General features: G+C 40.3%; 1 protein-coding gene across 11 annotated transcripts in view; it reads left to right on the top strand.

The window, feature by feature from the left end:
* Positions 1 to 21,880, top strand: part of brsk2a (BR serine/threonine kinase 2a) — a 198,626-nt gene that overhangs the window by 98,204 nt on the left and 78,542 nt on the right. For all 11 annotated transcript variants that reach the window (XM_061721480.1, XM_061721479.1, XM_061721473.1 and 8 more), the window contains exon 2: positions 16,027 to 16,121. In XM_061721480.1, coding sequence (XP_061577464.1) covers positions 16,027 to 16,121 — 95 coding nt within the window. The remainder of the gene's footprint in view (positions 1 to 16,026; positions 16,122 to 21,880) is intronic.

Here is a 21,880-nt window from a genome sequence, read left to right as displayed (position 1 = left end):
AACTGAAAATACTAAATTATCTCATTTTAAGATGCATTGCAGTGCAAGCCATTTTCATACTGAAGCAGACACTTTGTGGACAGTTGGAATTTTATTTTTGGACAAATATTTGTGTTAGAATGTGCTGAATTGAATGCTTTCAGAAAGCATAGACGCCAGAAAACTTACTTTACTCAAATATCGAACAACAAATACTTTGCTTCCCACCTCTGCTCAGATCACTTTTCAGAAAAACACCAGATGAAATGGACCCTTGTTGAATGCCTCTGCCATTCAGCTACTCTGTTTTCTTTCATATGATGCTTCACTCTGTCCGTGCATGTGTGAGTGTGTCCAGGCTGTGTTTAGCTACGTGTCTTTTACAGGGCAATGTTCCAAGCTCTCTGACGTAAGAGCTGTCTCTGGGAAAGCAGGCAATCTGGGCTTTGGATTGTCTCCAGATTGCTTTTATTTTCATCCAGCAGTAAGATGTTACACACTGCAGCGGATGTGTGCGCCACTCATCGACACATGCACACGCATACATGCATATCATCAGGGATGATTACATAATAAGCTGTAGGATATTCAATCAGGGCTCATTTCCTGCATCTGTTGGTGTAGTAGGTCTATCTCTTTGGAGCTCCTTTTTCTTGGTGGAGAGTTTCTTACAACAAAATGAGGGAGGAGGGGGTGGAGATTGATCGATCGGCTTGGTGTTGAAGAAGGTGAGGCATTCTGAAATGACACAATAAAGCTTTAGAGAATACACAGACTGAGAGGAATTCTGCTTTCGGTCGTGAGTAGAAATTCCCTTGTTGCCCCGTTGGGATGCAGAGGTGGCTTGGACAATGAGCTAGTTGCCACTGAGGCATTGATTGAGCCTGAGGAGTGGCTCAATTTATCTCACTCCTTGACAGAGATGTCAACAACATCACCAGTGGCTGCTAGGGTGATTACCAACACTCGCTTTCACCATTCACACCACCTTGTGTATTCTGTTCTGCACAATGTGTCCGCCCCTTTCCCATTTTCAGTCGCTCCCCTCTGGGACTCGCAGTGGCCTGGCAAACAAACAGCAGTTGCTAGCTTCAATTACTTATTAGTGATCTGTTTTGTTAACAGCAGTTATACCCTTCTACAGATAATCAAACAGCAGCAAAAAATAATGATAAAAATATATATATTTTTAATTCTGAATGAATGTGATTTAAAACGGCCAAAAAAAGGAAAACATGTAAATAAGCTCAGTGTTACTGTGATTAACAGGAAAATGTTTCAAATCAGATGAGTAATATTTACTCATATCAGCACTTGTACATGTTTTTAAATAGATAAAAGATAGATTTTGCGTGATTGTGTATGCTTGTACTGGATTAACTCCAGATGTAATGGTCACATTTATGGGCTGCCTTTGGTTTTTGTACATCCGGTACCAGTTAAACATTTGGGTAAAACTATCCACGACATGTGACTGAAAAGCCTTGAGGTGTTTCTGACTGGGCCGCACGCTAATAGTGCCTTTGACCTTTCTCCAGAACGGTGTTTGTTCCGCGCTGGAAGAGAACAATGGCACCGCAAAGACGAATGAAGGAGGAAGAAAAGCCCACAGAGTGTTTTTGAACCTGTTGACTTTTAATCAGGAAAAGTGTGTGCATGTGCATCTATTTCACACCAGGAGGCAGCCCCCTGCCTCAAATACACATGCACTGCAATATTATTGCTCTGTGTTACATACACCTCTCCACTGATACATGAAAGAACTTATTGACCATAATAGAGGGGTTTATGCTCACCTTGGTCAGTCCTTCCTGCTTTTTTTTTCTTCTTATCCTTATTTATAAAAGTTCTACCAAGCCAAGCCAAGGTTGAAACCTGTTTTTTTGTGCAAGTTTTCCTATTTGATATTTTTTTGTTTGATGTGTTTTCCCTCCTGAATTTGTAGTCTGTGTGGGTGCCCTCTTGCCTGCCCCAAAAGTGGGAACACGGCACCCTCACTGTCAATTAAACTCCAATCAACGAAGATGTTGTGAGACATCGAATTACATCCAATATCCTCTAAGCTTGTCTTTGCCAGCCCCAAATTAGCTTACAAATTAAGGCTCTGAAGGCGAGAGAATTCGGGTTGCCAGATAACAACCAAATAACATCCTGCTATTGTCTTCATGTTCCAAGTTGGATCCAGCTTCCTGCTTTCTCTTGATCTGTAGGCAATTGAGTTGATTTGTTCCCTGGATGAGCTTTGATGATCCATTTCAATTTTCAATCTCAAGAAAGGCACTTGTCAAGATGGGTTTGATTAGGAACCATCTCACTGAAGTCTGTTCCGGTTTGATCCGAGTCTGATAAAGAAGATGTTACAGAGCCATCCCAAACACTGTTAATTAATGAAATAACTCAAGCTGAATTATAGCTGAGGAAGGTTTGATTAATTGCTTCTCCTCTCTCTTTTCTAGCCCACGCAACTGGCCTCCTTGCATGCCATGTGTGCCAGGAATTTTTCCGTAAAAAGTACAGAAATTCTTGCGCTAGTAGCGTGTCTTTCTATGGTTAGAGTAATATCATTCAATTGGATGTTTAATAATTAATACTTTCATATTCAGGATTATGTAACACACGGCAGGCAGGCAGTGTGCTGCTCTTTGAATGGTGTCTGGTGGATCCTTCTACTGTAAATCACAGAGTCATTGCCAAGGCATCACTGCACAGCTCATCATCTGGCCTGTTCATGTGACTCTTGTCTCGTGGGAGGAGGGCGTCACCTCAAGTTCACAAAGTTACAAAGCTTTCAAAGGTGACACACGTATGCAAACTATTAAGATCTTTTTTTCTTTGTCGTCATCTTATTCATTTGAGGGTACAAATATGTATTTGCTGTTGATGCGTGTATTTGTGTGGGTTCACATGGCTATGCACGTGCAAGACCCGTCTGCTGCGGCTGCTGTGTTTGGGACCTGGTGTGGCTAATTAAAAGTATCCTGTTTGCATTATTCATGTGGCTGTAATTATGCATTCCTTTTGCTGATCCCCAGTTAGAGACATTAAAAATACATCTGAATCTCTACGCCCCGCCCTCCGAGGCCCCGCTTTCTCTCTGTGTTTTTGTCGCTCAGAGCCTCTCCATTTATCTATCCTCATCAGTACATCTCCCTTTTCCTGTCACTGGCCTCATTGTTGAAGCCCACTTTTTGTTCTTTCCATCTCTCTTCTCATCTCTTCTGCCGTGTCTTCATTGATGCTCAACACTGATGTTCCTGTTTGGCATTCAGGCAGAACATTCCCCTGACAGTGTCACTCTCTCTTGGCTCTGTCGCCTGACCTCCAGTCACATCAAGCCAGAATGAAAACCTGAACATTTTGTATCTGTGATGACATGTCCTCAGTGAGATCCAGAACAAAAATGCTGATAACATAATATTATACTTTTATTTTTGATCAGCAGACCCCTCGCCCGGAGAATAAAATCTTTCACACTCCAATGTAAGAAAGAAAAAAGGCTTTCAGAACAGTCAAAGTAGAGTTTAGAATAGTAACGATGTGTAGTACAAAGGCCTTTTCATCCAGAAACTTGTCTGTGGCGAAAAAAATACATCTCACTTTGAACTTGGAGGACTATTTTCTGTGGTGCAACCAGCGTTTAGTTACCTCTGGCAGTGTGACTTGTTTGCCTTGCTGGCAAAAACAAGTGTCTGACGCTTCCAACATGCAAGGGGAGAACTTTTGAGAATGCACTGATGCACATATTTACTTTCTGAGGAAGTCGATGCAGAACGAGGTGGGGATTTTGTCAGATCTGCCAGTTCTTTGGGGCTTTTTACCAGCTAAGTGGATCACTGAGTTCTATCTGCCTTTGGGCGATGCTCAGAAATCGCTCTCATACTTGTTTCAGCCTCAAAGTAAAGAAATTCATGACCTCACGTCAAACTTTGCTTTATTTATTGCTGATGAGTTCTGTGCATGACAGTAATGCATGTTGAGTTTGCGTACCACATACCCTCTCCCTCTAATACAAGGAGACAGTATCAAAGTGCTTCTTCACTGCAATACACTCCATCCACATATGAAACAAACAAGGTGCAGATGCTAAATGCTGCTGGGAATTTGTGTAAAAGGAGAATTGCAAATTTGAGCCTGAATGTGCTAAATAACTGTGTATTCACTCTAAGTACCTTGTGTGTGTCCGTTGTTGTTAGTCAAGTGATTGAAGGATATGAAACACTGAATGAAACATGAGATAACAAAAATAAGAAGATATGATGAAGGAGGAAGATGAAGTAGTCAAATCAAATACTACTTACAGGAAGAGATAAATCTTCACTGACTACTTTAAAGTTTCTGAGGTCAGAAATATCTTTTATATAAAAAATTAAGCTGCTCTACAGTTTAAGGGCTGCCAACTAAAAGTCACCAACACTTGTCTTTATGAGCCTGTATTTGATAACATCCAAGAGTACCTACAGAAGTTAATCCATCTCAGGTTCTATCTGAACATTCAAGGGGCCGTCTGGTTGGGCATGGGCACACATGTTTACTACGTGAATGGAGAAAAACCCAGTCTAACAAGTCTAGATGATCAAAACATATCAGTTTAAAGATGGTTCGTAATATTTTAAGAATAATGTGCTTTATTTAACACAAGATGCTGGCTAAGCAGGATATCCGAAATTCAAAAAAAGCAAGGAAAAAAGAAGCAGTAGAAAGATGATGAAGCAGTAGGGAAGGAAAGAAAGGAAGAACAATATATCGATACAAGACCCGGAGAGACGATCAGGAAGACTACGAGACAATAATCAATGAAGTCACCAGGTGACTTCATTGATTATTGAGGCAGGCAGACAGGAAGTTCATCGATCACAAACAGACCAAGAAAAGTAAAAGTCCTGACAAAAACAAGATAAAAAACATAAAACATTGGCCCTTCAAATCACAACAGTAAAAACAAAACATAAATTGGAAGTTATAAAATAAACACAAGAAAGCCGACAGAACTCTGGACCATGGGGGAGTGTGGAAAATGTTGCCTGATTGCTCTCACTAACGTTGTCTGTGGCATGAAAGTCAGTGGAATAAAGCCATCCTCCATCCCTCATGCTTTTGTCCCCACTTAAACAGCATATAAATCAATGATGACGAATGTGTATGTTGTAATATGTGATACATAGACATGCATGTGGCAAAATGTTGCACTTAAATGTCTTCATGTTTCTTCTTACTTTGGGCTATGGAGCAAAGCAGCTATTATATTTTCTGTTGTGCAATGATTGTTATATCCATTAAAATTGCACAAATTTGTAACAAAATGTATTTGTTTTTCAAAAAAGTTGAGATGCTATGGACGAGTGTCTCATTCACCGTCATGTTGTCTCATTCCTACTTAAAATACATTTTTAATGTGAGGGTGTGGGGACTGAGTAAGTTAACCGTGGTCTAAGAAGTTAAAAAGATTTTTCCTTATTAGATTCAAAGCATCAGAAAAAAAGTTTCTTTCACATTAAAATATCAATTTTGACCTCATTTAAAGCAGTATTATAAAGCGTTGTCCAGCTGCTGTGGTCCTCTGTCACTGCTGTTGGCAAAAGAAAACAGCCAAAGTACAACTTTGATTCTGATCATCTTTTGTGACAGTTGCATCTAAATATGTAAAATGAGATACAAGAAACCTATAAACAAATACAAATCGCAAAAAGAGAATAGTGTTGTTTGTAAGTAATTTGATTTCACAAGGGAACAATAATAACATTGATCTATGAGTCAAACTGACCGATAAACAGGTTGTACTCAATGTGGGAATACTGGCATCCTGGGATATTGCGGGTTACGCAAAATAACAAATAATCTGAAAGTAGGCTCACTGTATGATAACGTCTTTCAGGCTTCCACATAAATCATAGCACATCACTTATCTCAACCACCGGCGAATACGGTAACCGGCCGATCGATGAAATGGTTGGAGAAAACTATCCAGAGCAAATATGATGCCTCTTGATTTCTTTGACACCGATGTTGACATCTATATTTACATCAGTTAGCCTTTAAATGATCTGGTTCCAGTTTCTGGTTGGAATTCTGTGAAGTATTAGATTAGATTAGACCCCGGCCTGTCCAGTTAATTATCACAATGTTTTACAGCATCGACCCTTGACTGCTAATCTAGCGTTTCATTTCAAAGAACATATGGGACCAGTAAACTGTGTGCTGGCAGACTTCAGTGACTTCTCAACCTCTGTGATCATGTTTGAACCTTCCCACAGCGCTGATGCGAGCAATCTCCATGCTCAGGTAGGCACTGCGCCAAAAGAGAGTATACACATGTGGATACATTTGTTGGCACCCTTCCATTAAAGAAAGAAAAACCTATAGTGATCACTGAAAAAAACAACTGACAATAAATAATATATTACTGAATATTGACTAATGAAAACCAGACAATGCTTTTAATTGTGGTTCATCAGAATAATTGAAAAAACAATTAAATTAGTTGGTAGCCTCAACTTAATATTTTGTTGCATTTCTGAGGGAAGCACTGCAATCAAGCAATTTCTGTAACTCCCAGTGAGACCTCTGCACCTGTAGACAGGTATTGGGGTCCACTCCACATGATCAAACTGCTCCAGCTGTCTCAGGTTTGAGGGGTTTCTTCTCCAGACTGCAGGCTTCAGCCTTTTCCGCAGATGTTAAATAGGATTTAGATCAGCGCTGGCCGAAGGCCACTTCAGAGTAGTCCAGTATTTTATTCTTAGCCATTCTTGTATGTTTTTAGTTTTGTGTTTTTGGTCATTGTCCTGCTGGAGGACCCATGACCTGCAACTGAGACAGAGCTTTCTGGTACGGTGCAGCACGATTTATTTCGGAATGCTGTCATAGTCTTGGGCTTTCTTTGTAAATGTACAGACACCCAAAGTGAGTCAGCAAAGCAGCCCCAGAACATAACTGAGCCTCCTCTATGTTTCTACAGTGTTTCTTTGAAAACTCTTTTTTTCTTTGAACATAGAGCATAGAGCTAATTTGACAATTGTCATTTTGTCTGATAAGATCAAAGGACATTTCCCAAAATGTGACAAATTCCAGTCTGATTTGCTTTCACCAGTGGAGTCTTCCTTGTAGGGCTGCACGATTAATCGTTAAAAAATCGCGATCTCGATTCATGCTTGAACGCGATCTCATTTCCAAATGACGACGATTTAAAAAAAAAAAAAAAAAAAAAAAAAAAAAATTTAAAGATGGCTGCATAAAAAAAGGACTACGCCTATGTTCTTGGTTGTTGTAGTCCTGTCATGGTCAACTATCATGTTGTCATGTTTGTTATATTTTGTTAATGATTGTGGATTACATTTGGAGAAACATCTACTTTTCTCATCACCTGACACATATTGCACATAAGTGAATCTTTTTGGAAGTTGTGCTATGCTCTTTGGTTACCATTTGTAGTAAATTTCTCTTCAATAGGTCATCAATTTCCCTCCTGCAGCCACATCCAGGGAGCTTGGACCCCAAACTTCTGAATGAAACTTACAACTGTAGTCACAGGAACATCAAGCTGCTTGGAGGAGGCCTTTTAACCTTTAATAAGCTTATCTATAATTTTCTTTCTGATCCCCTCAGATAATTCCAGCCCATATTCAGTTTGGTGAACACCATAATAGCAAACAGCCCCTTTTCACCCTTTCAATAAACAAACTGACTGATTGCAGGATTGAAGACACATGTGATGCTAATTACAGGAAACTATTTAGGCCAACATGTCATATTTTCTTTGGGTACCAACTCATTCATCCAGACCAGCGTCTTTAGTTTGCAATGTCTTAAGTGTCACTACTCAGTGTTTAATCAATTATGTATTATTACTTTTGTAAGTCATTTCAGACTTTTGTGGGCTTTTCTTTCATTAATGGGAAGGTTCCAAAACATTTGGCCATGTGTGAAGATCCATGTATGTATTTACCTATTTACTTAGATTGTTGTATCTGATTTAGCATAATTACTTCTACACTTGGTAAATGCATGAGTCACAACATGTAAATGAGAACATTTTGGATATTTTTCAACATTTATTTTGCCCTTTAGGTGAAATAATCCACTTCAAGCTAGAATTCTCATCTGTACCAACAGGAGCCTTGTCAGTATGGGTTACTATATTTATCAATCTACCGAAGTCAGGTGTTGATGAAAGTAAAAGCTCATTCCCAAAATGTTACAGCAAATCATTTTTACCATAAAGCTTTGGAGTATGGAGATTGCTATGGATTCTCCATATCTTTTAATCATATTTTGCTCTGTTTATGATGAAGTCTCCTTTAATTATAGACATAAAAGTTATTTAACACTTGGGCCACATAGTTTTTCATTAAGTCGTTAACATGTTGCCAACTGATTTAATTAGTTGTGAGGTTTTCCAAGTCTTTTTAGGACATAGCACAACTTCCTGTCCTTGGCAGGGATTCAGTTCTTCTTTGTAAACATTGTTTGTAGAACTCTCCACTTTTTCTTGTTTAACTATTGTTTTAAATACTTTGCAAATCTCTTCATTCTGTTTTCATTTGCATATATAGAGCATCCTTTGTTTTTGCCCTTTTTTATTCTGGAAGTGTAATTGTTGCATAAGACCCTCAGCTGCAGGTTTACGCTCCGAGGCGTGTCAGCCATAATATCTCAAGAAAACACAAGTTCTTTTCGTTACCAGGAGAGTTCCACTCTTGTTGTATTTACCAAAAGAGCCTTTTTGGTTGTTGTTCAGGGAATTAACTAAATTAGGTGATGTTTTATTTTACTCGGGCCCAATAACTAGGTTGTTTTGCATGCATCGATGTTTCTCCCCTCTCACTCCAGCAATCCTGCTCTTCCTGCTGTTGAAGCTGCTGTGTTAGTTTGGGCTAACGTTACTGATGGGGGTACGGAGGAATAAAGAGGAATTCAAGCTGGGTCGACTATCGTCACGGCTGACTGAAAAGGCTTAAAAGTTGAAGGGAACGGAGGATATAAAGATTTAGTGAATGAAGAGAGGGAAACGCAGCAGTTGGTGGGAGACAGAGAAGCCGCGCTCACCGAGTAGCGAGTCGACGTTTGATCTTCATCACGATGTCTCTCTCCCGCACAATATGACTCAACACCTTTTTTTTTTTTTTTGCTGGTCTGTTCCCGCTTTCTTTTATCGAGTGAGGGTAGAGAAGAGAGACGGGGTTATAAATAAATCAGAACACCGATGATCAAGGAAAAAAAAATCTGGCAAAAAAGAGAAGCAGGGCAAGTACATGGAGCTGCTGAGCAACAGAGCTGAGATCTGAAGTAAAAGACATACTCAAAAGGCTAATAGGGCCCTAAACAAGAATCCAAAATGCATGCATTTAAAAATAATTACATTGTTATGTAATTATGTATGTCAAAACAAAACATATTCAAACAAAACAGACAAAAATACAGTTGCCAACATGAAGTGTCATAAATATTTGTTTCTGCCGGTTTTTTTAGTAAATGGTTTTAAACCGTAATGAAGAATATATAGGTATAGGTATGGAAAAAGACTTGAATAGTGGAGTTTCCTGTATTATTTGAGTTTTACTCTCATTAAATCTGTCTGTGTACTTCCATTTTCCATTTTTGTAAATGACAAAAGGCTGTACAGTATAGAGAGGACATCCTTCCCTTGTGGAGGGGATTCCTGCACCCTGTTGCAATGGCTTTGCATGAGGTCACAGTAAAGCTGAGGAAACACAACCACGTAGCATTTTCTTTCAAAGCTGATCCCAGTGCAGAGCTGTAGTCCTGATGTAGAGCATTCAGTGTTAGAGCTGAGGTGGAACCCAGATCACAGATCTGTGCCTAAGGGCAATGAACTTCTCAGAGCCAGCGCCTCAGGGATAGAAAGCTAAACCAGCATAAGCTGTTTCCATCTGCCAGCTTCTGAAAGATCAAATTTCAAATTCAAACAGGTTCACAAGTCAGAACATCTCCTTTTCATCCTTTGCCCTCCTATTGTTGATTTTGCTTCCTGGTGGACTTTAATTCACAAATGATCTTGAACAACACAGGTTCTGGGGTTGTGTGGAGGATAAAGCTGGAAACACACTGATCGAGTGTGTGGCTCTTGGGGATGTTTGTAGTTAGCAAGTGGAGACTTCCAATGGAGTCGAGCACAACGCTGGGTGTTCCCACTGTCTCACCTTGCTTTCTTTTCCCTGTTTCTGATTGATGGCATTGGAAATGAGGTTTATGGGCCTTCTCCCGCCCACTCCTTCTAGGATCCTTGATGATGAATCAACCTCTTATCAGCTTTCTTTGAACTCCGGAAGAAGAGAAGCCCTTACAAGTTATCACAAAAGAGACTCGGGTTTCTCTTCTCAGATATGGGGATTTTTAGGCTCGACATTTATAAGGGAAGACAGATGAAAACAGACGACAACATGCAAAAAAAAAAGTCCTAGTGGAACTCCACAACATGGAAAGGATGTATAAGAAACTCAAACAACCTTGTGATCCTAGCTTCAACTAACTAATGCTGTACATGCGTTTTAATCTCATTAAACTAATCAGTGACAAGTACTGAAAGAAACCTTTAAACGTCACCCTTTTTGATACTTGGATTGCGTATTTCTGTGTTGTCTGTCAGATCAGATTGGTTGAAAATATCCAAGAAATACAGAGACTGAAAAGTCATTGTCAGTTAACTTTTTTAGCAGAAAGCTTCATTGTTCAAAAAGTTCTGAACAGGCGCTGTCATAATGAATATACCCGGTTTTCCATTGGATATATTGTGCGGGACAGCAAGCTCAGCTGCACTGCTCTACCATGAAACACAATCACTTCTGAAGAGACAGTGAAGTGAGAAGAAAAGCTCATTAACAAATCAGTGCTGGCATATGGTTCTGTGGTGTACAGCAGGACAGGCCCTGGAAGAGCGTGCTTCGGCTTTTCACTCGATTAGGAAGATTTTCAAGAGTCAGTGTGCACTTTGTTGTCAATTTGTCTCTGCTGCTGATGACAGGCTCGGCCCAGACTCAACTCTTACCGTTGATTCTTTGTGTTTGTGTCCACTCATTTTAAACCTGTGTGACACTAATTATGTCCTTGTTCAGCCCAGAAATGTGCAGCGCTACGGAGGGAGTGCACCAAGAAATGGATCAAGCTTTCATTCAGGAAAAAATACGACAGAGTGGTGACGTAATCTGGGTGTAAACAGTGTAGATGACTGCATCTGAGGATTAATGGCCGTTTAAATCTCATTTGGCATCGACAGTTAAAGATTTTGACTTTTTCTTTGAAAACTGAACAGACAATCATTCCTTTGCGAGGTTTTGTTTTTTTCGGGCCAATAGGCTGCGGCAAAAGTTAAAGGAGCTGTATGTAAGAGCAATAATAAAACGAATCATAAAATGACCCCGAAATTTCAACAGACATTTAAAAATCACGTTCATTTCAAATACTTATGTCACTGACAACAGCACTCAAGCCAGGATATTCCAGTTTAAAAAGAGGAGTTGCAGCCCTCAACTGATGTTTATGTTGTCATTTTTTGTTTTGGCCTGAAGCTCCACCCTCCACCTATCTCCCAATCACCAAGTCAGTATTGTTTCTGAAGCTCCACCCTCCACCTATCTCCCAATCACCAAGTCAGTATTGTTTCTGAAGCTCCACCCTCCACCTATCTCCCAATCACCAAGTCAGTATTGTTTCTGAAGCTCCACCCTCCACCTATCTCCCAATCACCAAGTCAGTATTGTTTCTGAAGCTCCACCCTCCACCTATCTCCCAATCACAAAGTCAGTATTGTTTCGGCCTCCGGGTTGCCAGCTCGGCTCTAATTATGGCAGCCATGGCAGCCTACGTTCCTGCTGCATTTGCAGCCTACCTGGCAACCTCTGGTCGGGGGGAGGAGGGGGAGGGTACACGCCGCTCAACAATATTTTGAAAGTGACTGCAGTACCAGTTTTGGCCATTTCTTACAGACGGCTCCTTTAAATTGACTCTTCTACAGGGCAGCTTTTCCGTTGACTGGTTTTCGTCGCTCTGAATACATTGCTCTGATGTGTCATAGCACTAACCAAATGTGTGCAAAGGTAGTTTGATAAGCAACCGTTGGTGCCCCCACCCCCACCCCCGGATTGGGAGGCCCTAGGGATCGTTTTCAGACCTCACACCTTTTGTAGATATCATGATGACATGGAAACGTAAAAACTTGCTGATTTATCACTTGATCGTTAATTTATTTTGATAATTCATTATATTTTTTAACTTTGACATTCCAGCTTGTTTTTTTTTCCCTCTAACACTCGCTCTGTACAGGCAGTCAGCTCAGTTTGATTCCAAAACTTAATTCATCTCCAGTTCGTGAAAACCTGCAGGGTGATGATTACAACAATGACTTTGCAGCAGTGCAGCAGCTTCCAGCACAGTGGAGCAAATCACTTCTCAGCTTTGTTGCTCTTTCAGCCATGAACCTTCTCGCTCAGTGTCTTCCTCCAGCATTCCCTAACATGAGATCATTAATCACAGCGAGATAAAATGGTGCAGAGCTAGGGCAGAGGCTGGTGGGGAGTCAATGGTGGCCTCTCCAGCCCATAAGTCCTGCGCTGGTGCCATTACTCTGATGCTGTTGTGAGGGTGAGAGCTTTTGATGCTATTGATTTGGTGGGAGGGCAAAGAGCGAGAGTCATCAATTCACTTGCTCAATCAGTGCCATTGTAAACTTCACCTCACAACCTGCGTTGTTCATTCACCCCCTTGTCTTTTTTATGTGACACATCAGTCTGTAAGTGTATTTCATAGATGGTAAGAAAACATTAAAAGACAGTTCTGTCATTTTTACCAGAACATATTTGAATTATCTAAGAATCGTGGTCTGTAAGTGCAGACTTTCAGCTTTAATTTGAGGATATTCACATCAAACCAGGTGAAATAAGGTAGGGATTACAAATCTATCTCAAATACAACTGGTCAATTGATTTAAATGCTGTTTCCAAGTCATTCCTACACTTTTCTCTGCTTTTAAACAGGTAAAAAGCTCTGTATGATGCCGAATATGGCATCAAGTCAGAGATTTGAGTGTGTAAGAGTGAGAGAGGGAATCCTGCTACCTTCTACATCCAGTAATAAAGAGGGAATCTTAAATGTTTTTCTTCCAGGGAGTCCTGTAAATGTTAGTCTCCCCAGCCGACCGGTCCACATTCAACTCATGTGGAGCTGGAATGGGTTTTGTTACAGACAGGTTAAATATTTATTAAGAGCGAGTGATCATTCCCCATTACTAGACATCAGAGTAAAGTAGAAGGGAGTAAATGTGGGTCCTGAAGAGATGGAGGTTATTAGATGTTACAACCTTGACACAGGTGAACTTGACTCGTTTAGAAATGATTAAAATGCTGCGATGATGTTAAGGCTGAAACATGTCCCTGTGAGGACAAAGTTGAGCTACTCTTTTCTTTTTTGCTGCTGCCCACATTCTTGCTTGATAAAGATAACTCTTCACAGCAAAAACACTGACATTATATGAAAAGTAGCTTTATGTTCTAGCAGATGGTTGTGTGAGTTTCCTCCACTTTACACCCACGCGTAATGACATGCCTTTTGGTTTCAGGCTCTCTGGGTCAGACTTTATTATATAAATCACAACAAGCTGATGGTAGCTTCGTGTCAGTGATGATCTTATACCATACTTGTAAACATTCTGCTTCTACCTGAAACATCTCAAAACTTTTTATACAGTCAGGGCCAGTTTGAAAGTTTTGGCCCCTGGAAAAATGTCTCGACATCTATGTCAAAAAGGCATTTCGGTTCATCTCAGGACTTCTTTTATATCTTCATTTGTCAATTAGTGTATTTTAGCACCTTCAAAATAATGAAAGAGACTAACTTTTATATTTTACTGCTGTGCCCTGTTCTGTTGGGCCTCGTTATTGTTCATATTTTGAATTATTTTCTGTATTTATGATACAGTTGTTAACGTCACAGTGTTTATGTTTCTAGCTCATGTCCTCTGTCCCTGTTGATCGCTAAACTTCCTTTGGAAGCAAAGTGGTTGTAAAATGATATGTTCCCAGTTCACATTTCCTCCTTGCTAATGTGCCCTCTGCTCAGGAAAACACAGGCGCTGGAGCAAGATGGATAGTGAGGGAAATAATCCACTTAACTTTTCATGTGTTTGTAGGCAGATATTTTCTCTTTAATGTGTTTATCATGACTTATGAGATTCTCTATGGCAGTCATTAACATATGATTACCATCATAAGCCTAATGGCTTTGACTGTTGTTCCCTACTTCCGATCAGATGCCTCATACACTTTTCTAAATCTTTCTTTTACATCTTTCATCTCTCTGTTTTCTTTTTTTATTTGTAGGTCAATCCTATCTCTGTCTTTCTCTCTCATGCTTTTTGTGTGTCTGCTCTCTGCCCCCGCGGCCCCAAAATACCCCAAACTAGAGCTTCACTCCCACGCCACACTTTCCATTATTGCTTAAATGTCTGCGTTTCTCATTTGAATAATGCGAGATGTCTAACCCTCAATCTCTCTAACTTTTCCCTTTCAACTTTCACTTCCTCATTCCCTCTCCTCATTGCGCCTTTCTCCTTCTTTTTATCCCACTGCTGTCTTAACTCCTCCCCAATATCGCTCACCTCCTTGATATCTGCCTGGCATCAGAGGAATTTCTTTCTTCTATGTGTCCTACCTTCTTAAAACCAATGACTCTCCTTCTTTACTGGTTAAGTGAAATTGAGAGCCCAACATAACTGTGGGAGCAAGGAGCTCATATGTGTCTGGCTTGTGACAGACAGACAGTTTTCTGCAGAACATTGCCTCCATTTCACACGATTTTTTACAGTAGCTGCAGCATTCCTGTTTAGGTGAAGCTTGTTAACTTGATTCTGCCTTCTACATGTACACCCACATAAGAGTGGCAAGAAAACAAAGTATTCCACATCTACGTTTCTGTAAGCGCTGCTTGCCTGCCATTAGAGAGTTGAAATGATTTAGCTTACAAAGTTTAAAACGAGTTTCGGTTGTCTACGTAATGCTTGTCGCAAGCACAGGGCCATAAGAGAAATCATTAACTGTGTGAACAGGCATTTGTTTTATGCCGCTGTGTGCTTTTCTGTGTATTCGTTGTGAGCGTCTTCTCTAATGTGCGTGCCGCTTTGTGTTCGCTGACAGAAAATTGATTGGTGCTGTTGTCATGGCTCCCCCTGTCTGAAATACATATACCTCTTTGTTCCAGTGAAACTGCGCTCATTGTGGCATTCCTGTCTGTTTTCTACATTGTCTGTGACTGATCATTTAACTAAGGATATCTAGGGACATTAGAATCTGGGAAAGATGCTTTTGTGGTTGTGTTGCAAGCCACAGGATCTGCTTGAGCGTTGACAGAATATTTGTGTAGGAATCCCAATAGAACTTACTCAGGAGCATGAATTAAATACTGATCTCGCCTTCTGTTTCTGTGGGTTTGTGTTGTGTGGTAAAGTTTTATGCCTTCTGCTGGCATTTTTGATTTAATTTTGATTTAATTCCTCCACATTTGTTTCTTCAATTCCATTATTTTCAGGTGAGGGTCAATAATTAGCTCCTTTTCAGTTTCTAACTGTTTTCTGCCATCTCAGCTAACAGCTGCATTATAACGGTTTAGTACATTACATAGGAATCAATAACACAAGAGCCACTCACTTACTGCCTTTATGACTCCAATAAACCCCTGAAGGGCAGTTTATTTAAGGACTTGCGTACACTTAATAGGTCATTGTGGACATTATGTACATGAGGTGAAAAGCAATTTTCTATTGACTCTGGTCAATACGGATTTATAGTTTGGGAGAAAACATAACCTTGATTTAGCCACATAGAACTTTAATTTGCAGATAATTTTATCCTAACTTGCACAAAACACATTCACCTTGAGCACAGGGTGTTGGTTGGTTTTTGTGGCGTTATTTCATCATGCTGCTTTTCCGATGTCATATGCATAAACATGTTCTGGATATTTATCTCCAGGCAGATGTTTGAGGAGCATCTGACCTCAGCTGTCTGATTAACTTTGTCATTCCTTCTCTCCTCTTTTTTTCAGGGCTGGTCAAGCTCGGAGTCCACTGTGTAACATGCCAGAAAGTCGCCATAAAGATTGTGAACCGTGAGAAGCTCAGCGAGTCAGTACTAATGAAGGTATGTTTCCAGCGTTCACTCATGCCGGTTTTAGTGTTAACGTGTTAAGCCTGCTCTCTAAACATGGAGAACTGTTTTACCCCATTGTTGGGCTGCTGGTTTAAGGTCTGAAGGACAAGAAAAGTTGTCTTGTCTGTTAATGTGAAAACAAAATGTTTCAACTGTAGAAGAAGTGCGAAGGAAATTTGGGCCAACTGCACTGTAACTAGCCTAGCTGAGGTTTAAGGTTCAACTCTGTGTTAAACTCCTGCGTGACATAAGGCAGTCTTTCAACCTCTTAAACCTCATTGCTCATTGTCATTTATGCCCGTGGTTTAACCTGAAGCTGAGGTGAAGTTTAAACTCAAAGTGTTATCTTATGTTATGTTATGTTATGAATCTTTATTTCGGCTTGTACAGAACAAGATGAAAAGGAAGAAGAAAAAAAAAACAACATTTCTTTTGCCGAAAAGGTGTAGGCTGAAGCCGTAGCTTGTAGTGCCTACCCTTTTTTCTTTTGATCAGCAAAAATATGAGACATTAGCTTTTACTCAGTGAAAACAAACTTTTAAACAAAAGTTTAAACTCAAAGTGTCAGTCAAAAGAAAAAAAAAGTTACACCAACCACTGGATGTCCCTTTTTTTCTGCACGTTTAATTACCACAAGGAAATGTGCGTCTCACCCTGCACATTCATTTTGTCCATATTTACCCTCATGTAGTTCCATGCAGGGTGTTACCTATAAATTAAAGACCAAAATAAAATCTATATATTAGTGTGCATTAGGCCTGTGTATTCAGGTGGATCACAGTGTGGAAACACGCATGCGTGAGGGCACATGGACAAAAACGTGATAATGTTAGCAATAATACCTGAGTGGGTTTGACCTGCTGTGTGAAGACTGTCCTAAGTGTCTTCTCGTGGCCTCAGCAGATTCAGCAGGAGCAGTGACATTCCCGGGCTGACTGTTACCAGGTCCAGTGCATTTGGTCATTTTCGTTTTTGCACCATCAAGCATCATGTGCTTCTAAATGCTCGTTAAATTCTCCGCACTGCTGGATTTGTCCTCCTTGAGCCTGCTATTAAGCCAATCCATTTGATAAAATATCTCTGCATGTGGTTTTGTGCAATGAAACTTACCTGTCGGCATTTTAGTAATTTCCAGCTCTATTACAACTCCAGACTTTAAGTACAGCCGTTGGCTTCTTGCTGATGTATATCGCCTTGTTGAATTTTTAAGTGATGTTACTTTTATTTACAATTATATTTCTCTTCCTGTTGTGGCTCTTGTTAAACTGCAATATAAAGCAACATCAAGACTATTAGAAGGTCCTTTCATGTATTGTCAGTCTGTGCAACTGAAACTCTTAGTGTTATTTCAGGTCAACAGTTATGACGCAGATGTAGTCTATTAGATGGTTGAGATGAAATCATCAGCTCAGCTACTTTTCAAACAGACCCTTCTTTAATGATGACCAAGATTTAGTAATATTATTTATATTAGTGAATAGATGTTGTAATTTTGTAATTTTTCTCCCTTTTTCTTTACCTTGAAATAACTGCTGTAGGCTGTACTGGCTGCTCTCCAGAGATATTGTTTATATTCTAGTGAACTTCTAGTTTCCAGAAGATTTACCTCCTTCCTTTTTGCAACACTTATATCGGGTTCAAGTAATGTTTAGCTCTGAGATTAACTTTATATGTTCTGGTTTAAAGCCGGAGCTAAGTTGAATGAGAGCACAGTCGCCCCCTGGGTTTTGGTTTTGTACAAAAAAAACCCAGCAGACCATAATTCATTTAGTGAACCCTAGACTTTTACAACTCTAGAGTTTGACTATTCAAGTCAAGAGGATAGTTGGTAAGGCTTATTACTTTTGGCACAAAAGCTTTCCATTTTTTTCAACGTAATATGCAGTTGCATCGTGTGATTTTTAGAGATGTGTTATGCATAGATAGTACTCATTTCAGAAATAGGTTAGCCTAAGAGTTGGCTTCTTTAATACAAAAACGTGGATGAATGTATTTAATAATTGCGCACTGAGCAATATAAATTTTCACGTGAAATAAACAGAATCACTTGCTCTGTTACGGACGGCTGCCTTTTAAAACAGCTAATTTTCATCAGTCGGCTCTGGAACATTCAGCCTTTCAGCTCCTCCATCAGGTGCCAGTCCTCAAGAAATCCAAAGTTGATGCAATAATATAGCACATGTCTCCGTTACTATAATTACCCCGTACTTGCACTCAATGAAGTGTGAAAAAAATAGAAACTCTTAAGGCTTCACTCATCAACAAGGGTGTCTTTTTAGATGATACAGTGAGGTGGCTTTTTGTTCTTTCTCATTACACCCCAGGACTCCTGCTGGGAAGCTACATTCAGTACTTTCTCAAAATAGTCACCCTGCAAAATTGTCTTTTGTGTTGATGAAATAGGTGCAACGAACCTGAGGAGAGCAGGAAGGAAGAGGACTATCATACAAAATGCTAGAATTTAAAAAAAGCATTTATTTCACAGGACACATGCAGAGAGGAGTGCTTACTGTGATTGCTGGTTTGTGAGCTGGAAAGCAGGAACAGAGTGATTTTGCTCACAGGACACATGAAATCGGAAACTCCCTCAGCTGCATTTGTACGGTAGCATTATTAGCCTTGAGATAAAACGCTCCCTGTGCTTGGGTATTTGTGTTTGATAAACCGTCTGTTTTAATCAATGGCTTGCTGTGTTGCTTCAGAGTCTTTCTCTTTAACATGAGATGGTTTCGGTTTGTTTTGTTCCAGACAATAGGCAGTCTAATGTTTTTATGAAGGAAATACAGGTCATCTTTGTTGGCTCTACTGTGACAGAAGCATTATTAGTTGTAGCATGAGTAGTTGGGGGAACATCTGTAGAATGTGACAGCAGTAAGGTACAACAGGTAACAGCTTGCTGCCCTGCAGACAAAAATGAGAGTAACAGATGCCAAATACTGACAGGGTGTGTGACAAGCTAAGGCTTTTGCTGAAGCTGCACTTCAGAGCCAATTACTGAGCATTGTCACTTTTTTCTCAACTGTTGGTCCTTGACAGGTGTGTGAGTGTGCATGCATGTGTATAGCATGCCAATGTGTGTTCATGTACTGTAGGTGTCACCACACATACTGAAAAAATGATTTCCAACAAAAATCCCCTGAAATATTAATATAACAAGACCCAAAAATCCTAATTAGTCATCAAATGTTTCCAGTTTTCTCTTCTCTGATCATCAACAAGTTTTTATTCATAAATCAGATGAGATTAGTTATGTGTTTGCATATGTGTGCATACTGGATTAGCCTGTAATTGTTTGTTTTGGTCAGTCTTGTCAGTTTTTTGGTCATATAATAAGTAATGTCAGTATGGACGTAGTGTGTGTATTTTGTAGTTATAACAGTACAACACAAGTACTCCATCTTTCTGAAACTCCTAGCCATTTGTGAACGAGAGGAAATTAGAAAAGTTAGGAATAGAAGTGCTTAAGAAGTATGTATCGCGACAAAAGTCAAAAGAACGAGTAAGCAATTTGTAGCTATAGTGCATGTCTTGAGTCTTTGTTGTGAAACTGCAGCGTTTCGCTGTGTGGACCCACGTAGCGATTACACATTTTGTCATGAACTGGAGTTGGGCATTTTCCAACTCATATCCACCAGGTACCATTCCATATTCCAATAGCTTTGCACTCCAGTGTCTCGTGTGTCTCTCTTCTCCTGTCTACCTGTCAAAGTGTCAAACTGCCAGGATGATTGGGCTGGAGGGCTCCGGCTGTGAAATGTCACCTTTTAATATGATAATGTCTTTTGGTCCCCTTGGTGCCATTAGGGGAGAATCAGACTCCCGTGGACAGGTGTGCGTGCGTCTGTGTGTGTATAGTGTCTGCATGCTCACACTTAAGAACAAATAACTCCCATACACATCAAAACTCATAAGAACATTTGTAGAACACATGTATGATAAAGACACACACATTTCTATGTTCTGTCTGAGTATGAACACATCCTACACATCCCTGTCTGTTTGGCCTTCTCCCAACAGGCCTTGAGAGTCAGAGGTCTGTGGAGATCAGAAGACGAGATGAATAAATTGTCTCGTGAGTTCAGGAAAGTGCTCTCTCCAGATTGCGTGTTGAACTTTATATAACTAGTGTTCAGCTCCTTAGCCCTTGGCCTTACAGGATGCAAGACTATTGAGCAGAGGGACAGTGAATTGTCTTGGATAATGAATTTATCTTTGAACTTTATTTTAGTTTGTAATGAGGGACTGATCTTTGACTGGACTTCAAAGACCAGCAGAAACCATTGTTTTCTTTTCTGTCTTTTTCTTTTTTTTTTTACTTCTCAGTAGACATTCTGACAGTAGAGTGACTTGAATAATAATAAGAGTCCCCATGAGTGGAGAAGAGGAGAGAGGAACAGACGGAGAATCCATAGTATGTACACACATGACAGTACAGTATGTCAGCAGTGTTTGGCGTAGAGACCCAAATGAATGGAGCATGGAAGAGTGTGTGTGTGTGTGTGTGTGTGTGTGTGTGTGTGTGTGTGTGTGTGTGTGTGTGTGTGTGTGTGTGTGTGTGTGTGTGTGTGTGTGTGTGTGTGTGTGTGTGTGTGTGCGTGTGTGTGCGTGTGTGTGTGTGTCTCTCAAGGGGGTGGTTAATGTCTCTGAAACTCACCCAGCTCTTTGTCTGTCTCTCGGTGTCATGTCTCTGAGCCGTGGGCCTGTGAGGATCAAAGATAGAGAGCGGGGTTAAAAAGAGCAAGGCTCAGGAAAGACATGCTGGACATGATATGAGAGACCCTGCTGGGACAAGATAATACAGACGCTTGTGTTGGGACACCACATCTCTACTCCCATTTGCTGTTAGAATCGAGTGTGTTTTCTCATTTATAGTATTAGTAGTAGTAGTGACGCGATATTCAAACAAGAAGCTTTGAAGTTGAAGTTGTTACCATACTCACATTAATTGGAGTCCATTTTTTTAAATGGACTTTGCTGAAAAAAGGTACAACGTTCATTATGTAAAAATAAATCTAACAAGGGATGACAATTGTCTTCTTTTTTTTTTCTTTTTTTTTTAATATTTTTATCCCAGATTTTTTCCCATTTTCACCCAGTGCTCCTACCTAAGTCAGTCCTGGGCATTGCCATCCTCTGCCAACCCCGGGAGGGCCCTGCACTGAGCTCAGGTCTCCTCCTTATCCTGAGGAGTGAGCAGGCCGCATCTTTTCACCAGACAGGGTGGGGTTTCTCCGGCCGGACGTAGCGTGTGGAAGGATCACGTTATTCCGGCCAGATCCTCCCCACCCCATCTGACGCCCCGGTTGGCCAGAGGGGGCAGTATAGCCCAGGACTGTGTGCATGTTTTTGTGAGGTTAGCTCCCATTAGCTACCTAAGGGAACATGGGGAGAACATGCAAACTCCACACAGAAAGGCCCTTTCGCCAAGACAATTGTCTTCTTTGTTTGACATAAGAATTATTATTTAAAAATCCAGAAACTCAAGTCAGGTTTTAGTGATAGGCGCATTCAGATAAGGACTGATTGAGGAGATCCTTGAAGTACCGTATTGGCCCGAATATAAGACAGGGTTTTTTGCATTGAAATAAGACTGAAAAAAGTGGGGGTCGTCTTATATTCGGGGTCTAGACGTTATACCCATTCACAACGCTAGATGGCGCCATATATCTTTAAAGCGAATGCCGAACTTAACTCCCCAGGCCAAAGCGAATCCCTGTCACGAAGAATAAAAATAAAAATAGCAGTACCAT

Source organism: Cololabis saira, chromosome 5 (assembly GCF_033807715.1).
Source record: "Cololabis saira isolate AMF1-May2022 chromosome 5, fColSai1.1, whole genome shotgun sequence".
In the NCBI taxonomy this organism is placed as follows: Eukaryota; Metazoa; Chordata; class Actinopteri; order Beloniformes; family Belonidae; genus Cololabis; species Cololabis saira.
The sequence above is the reverse complement of the archived record's forward strand: the minus strand, read 5'-3'. Positions and strand labels throughout refer to the sequence as shown.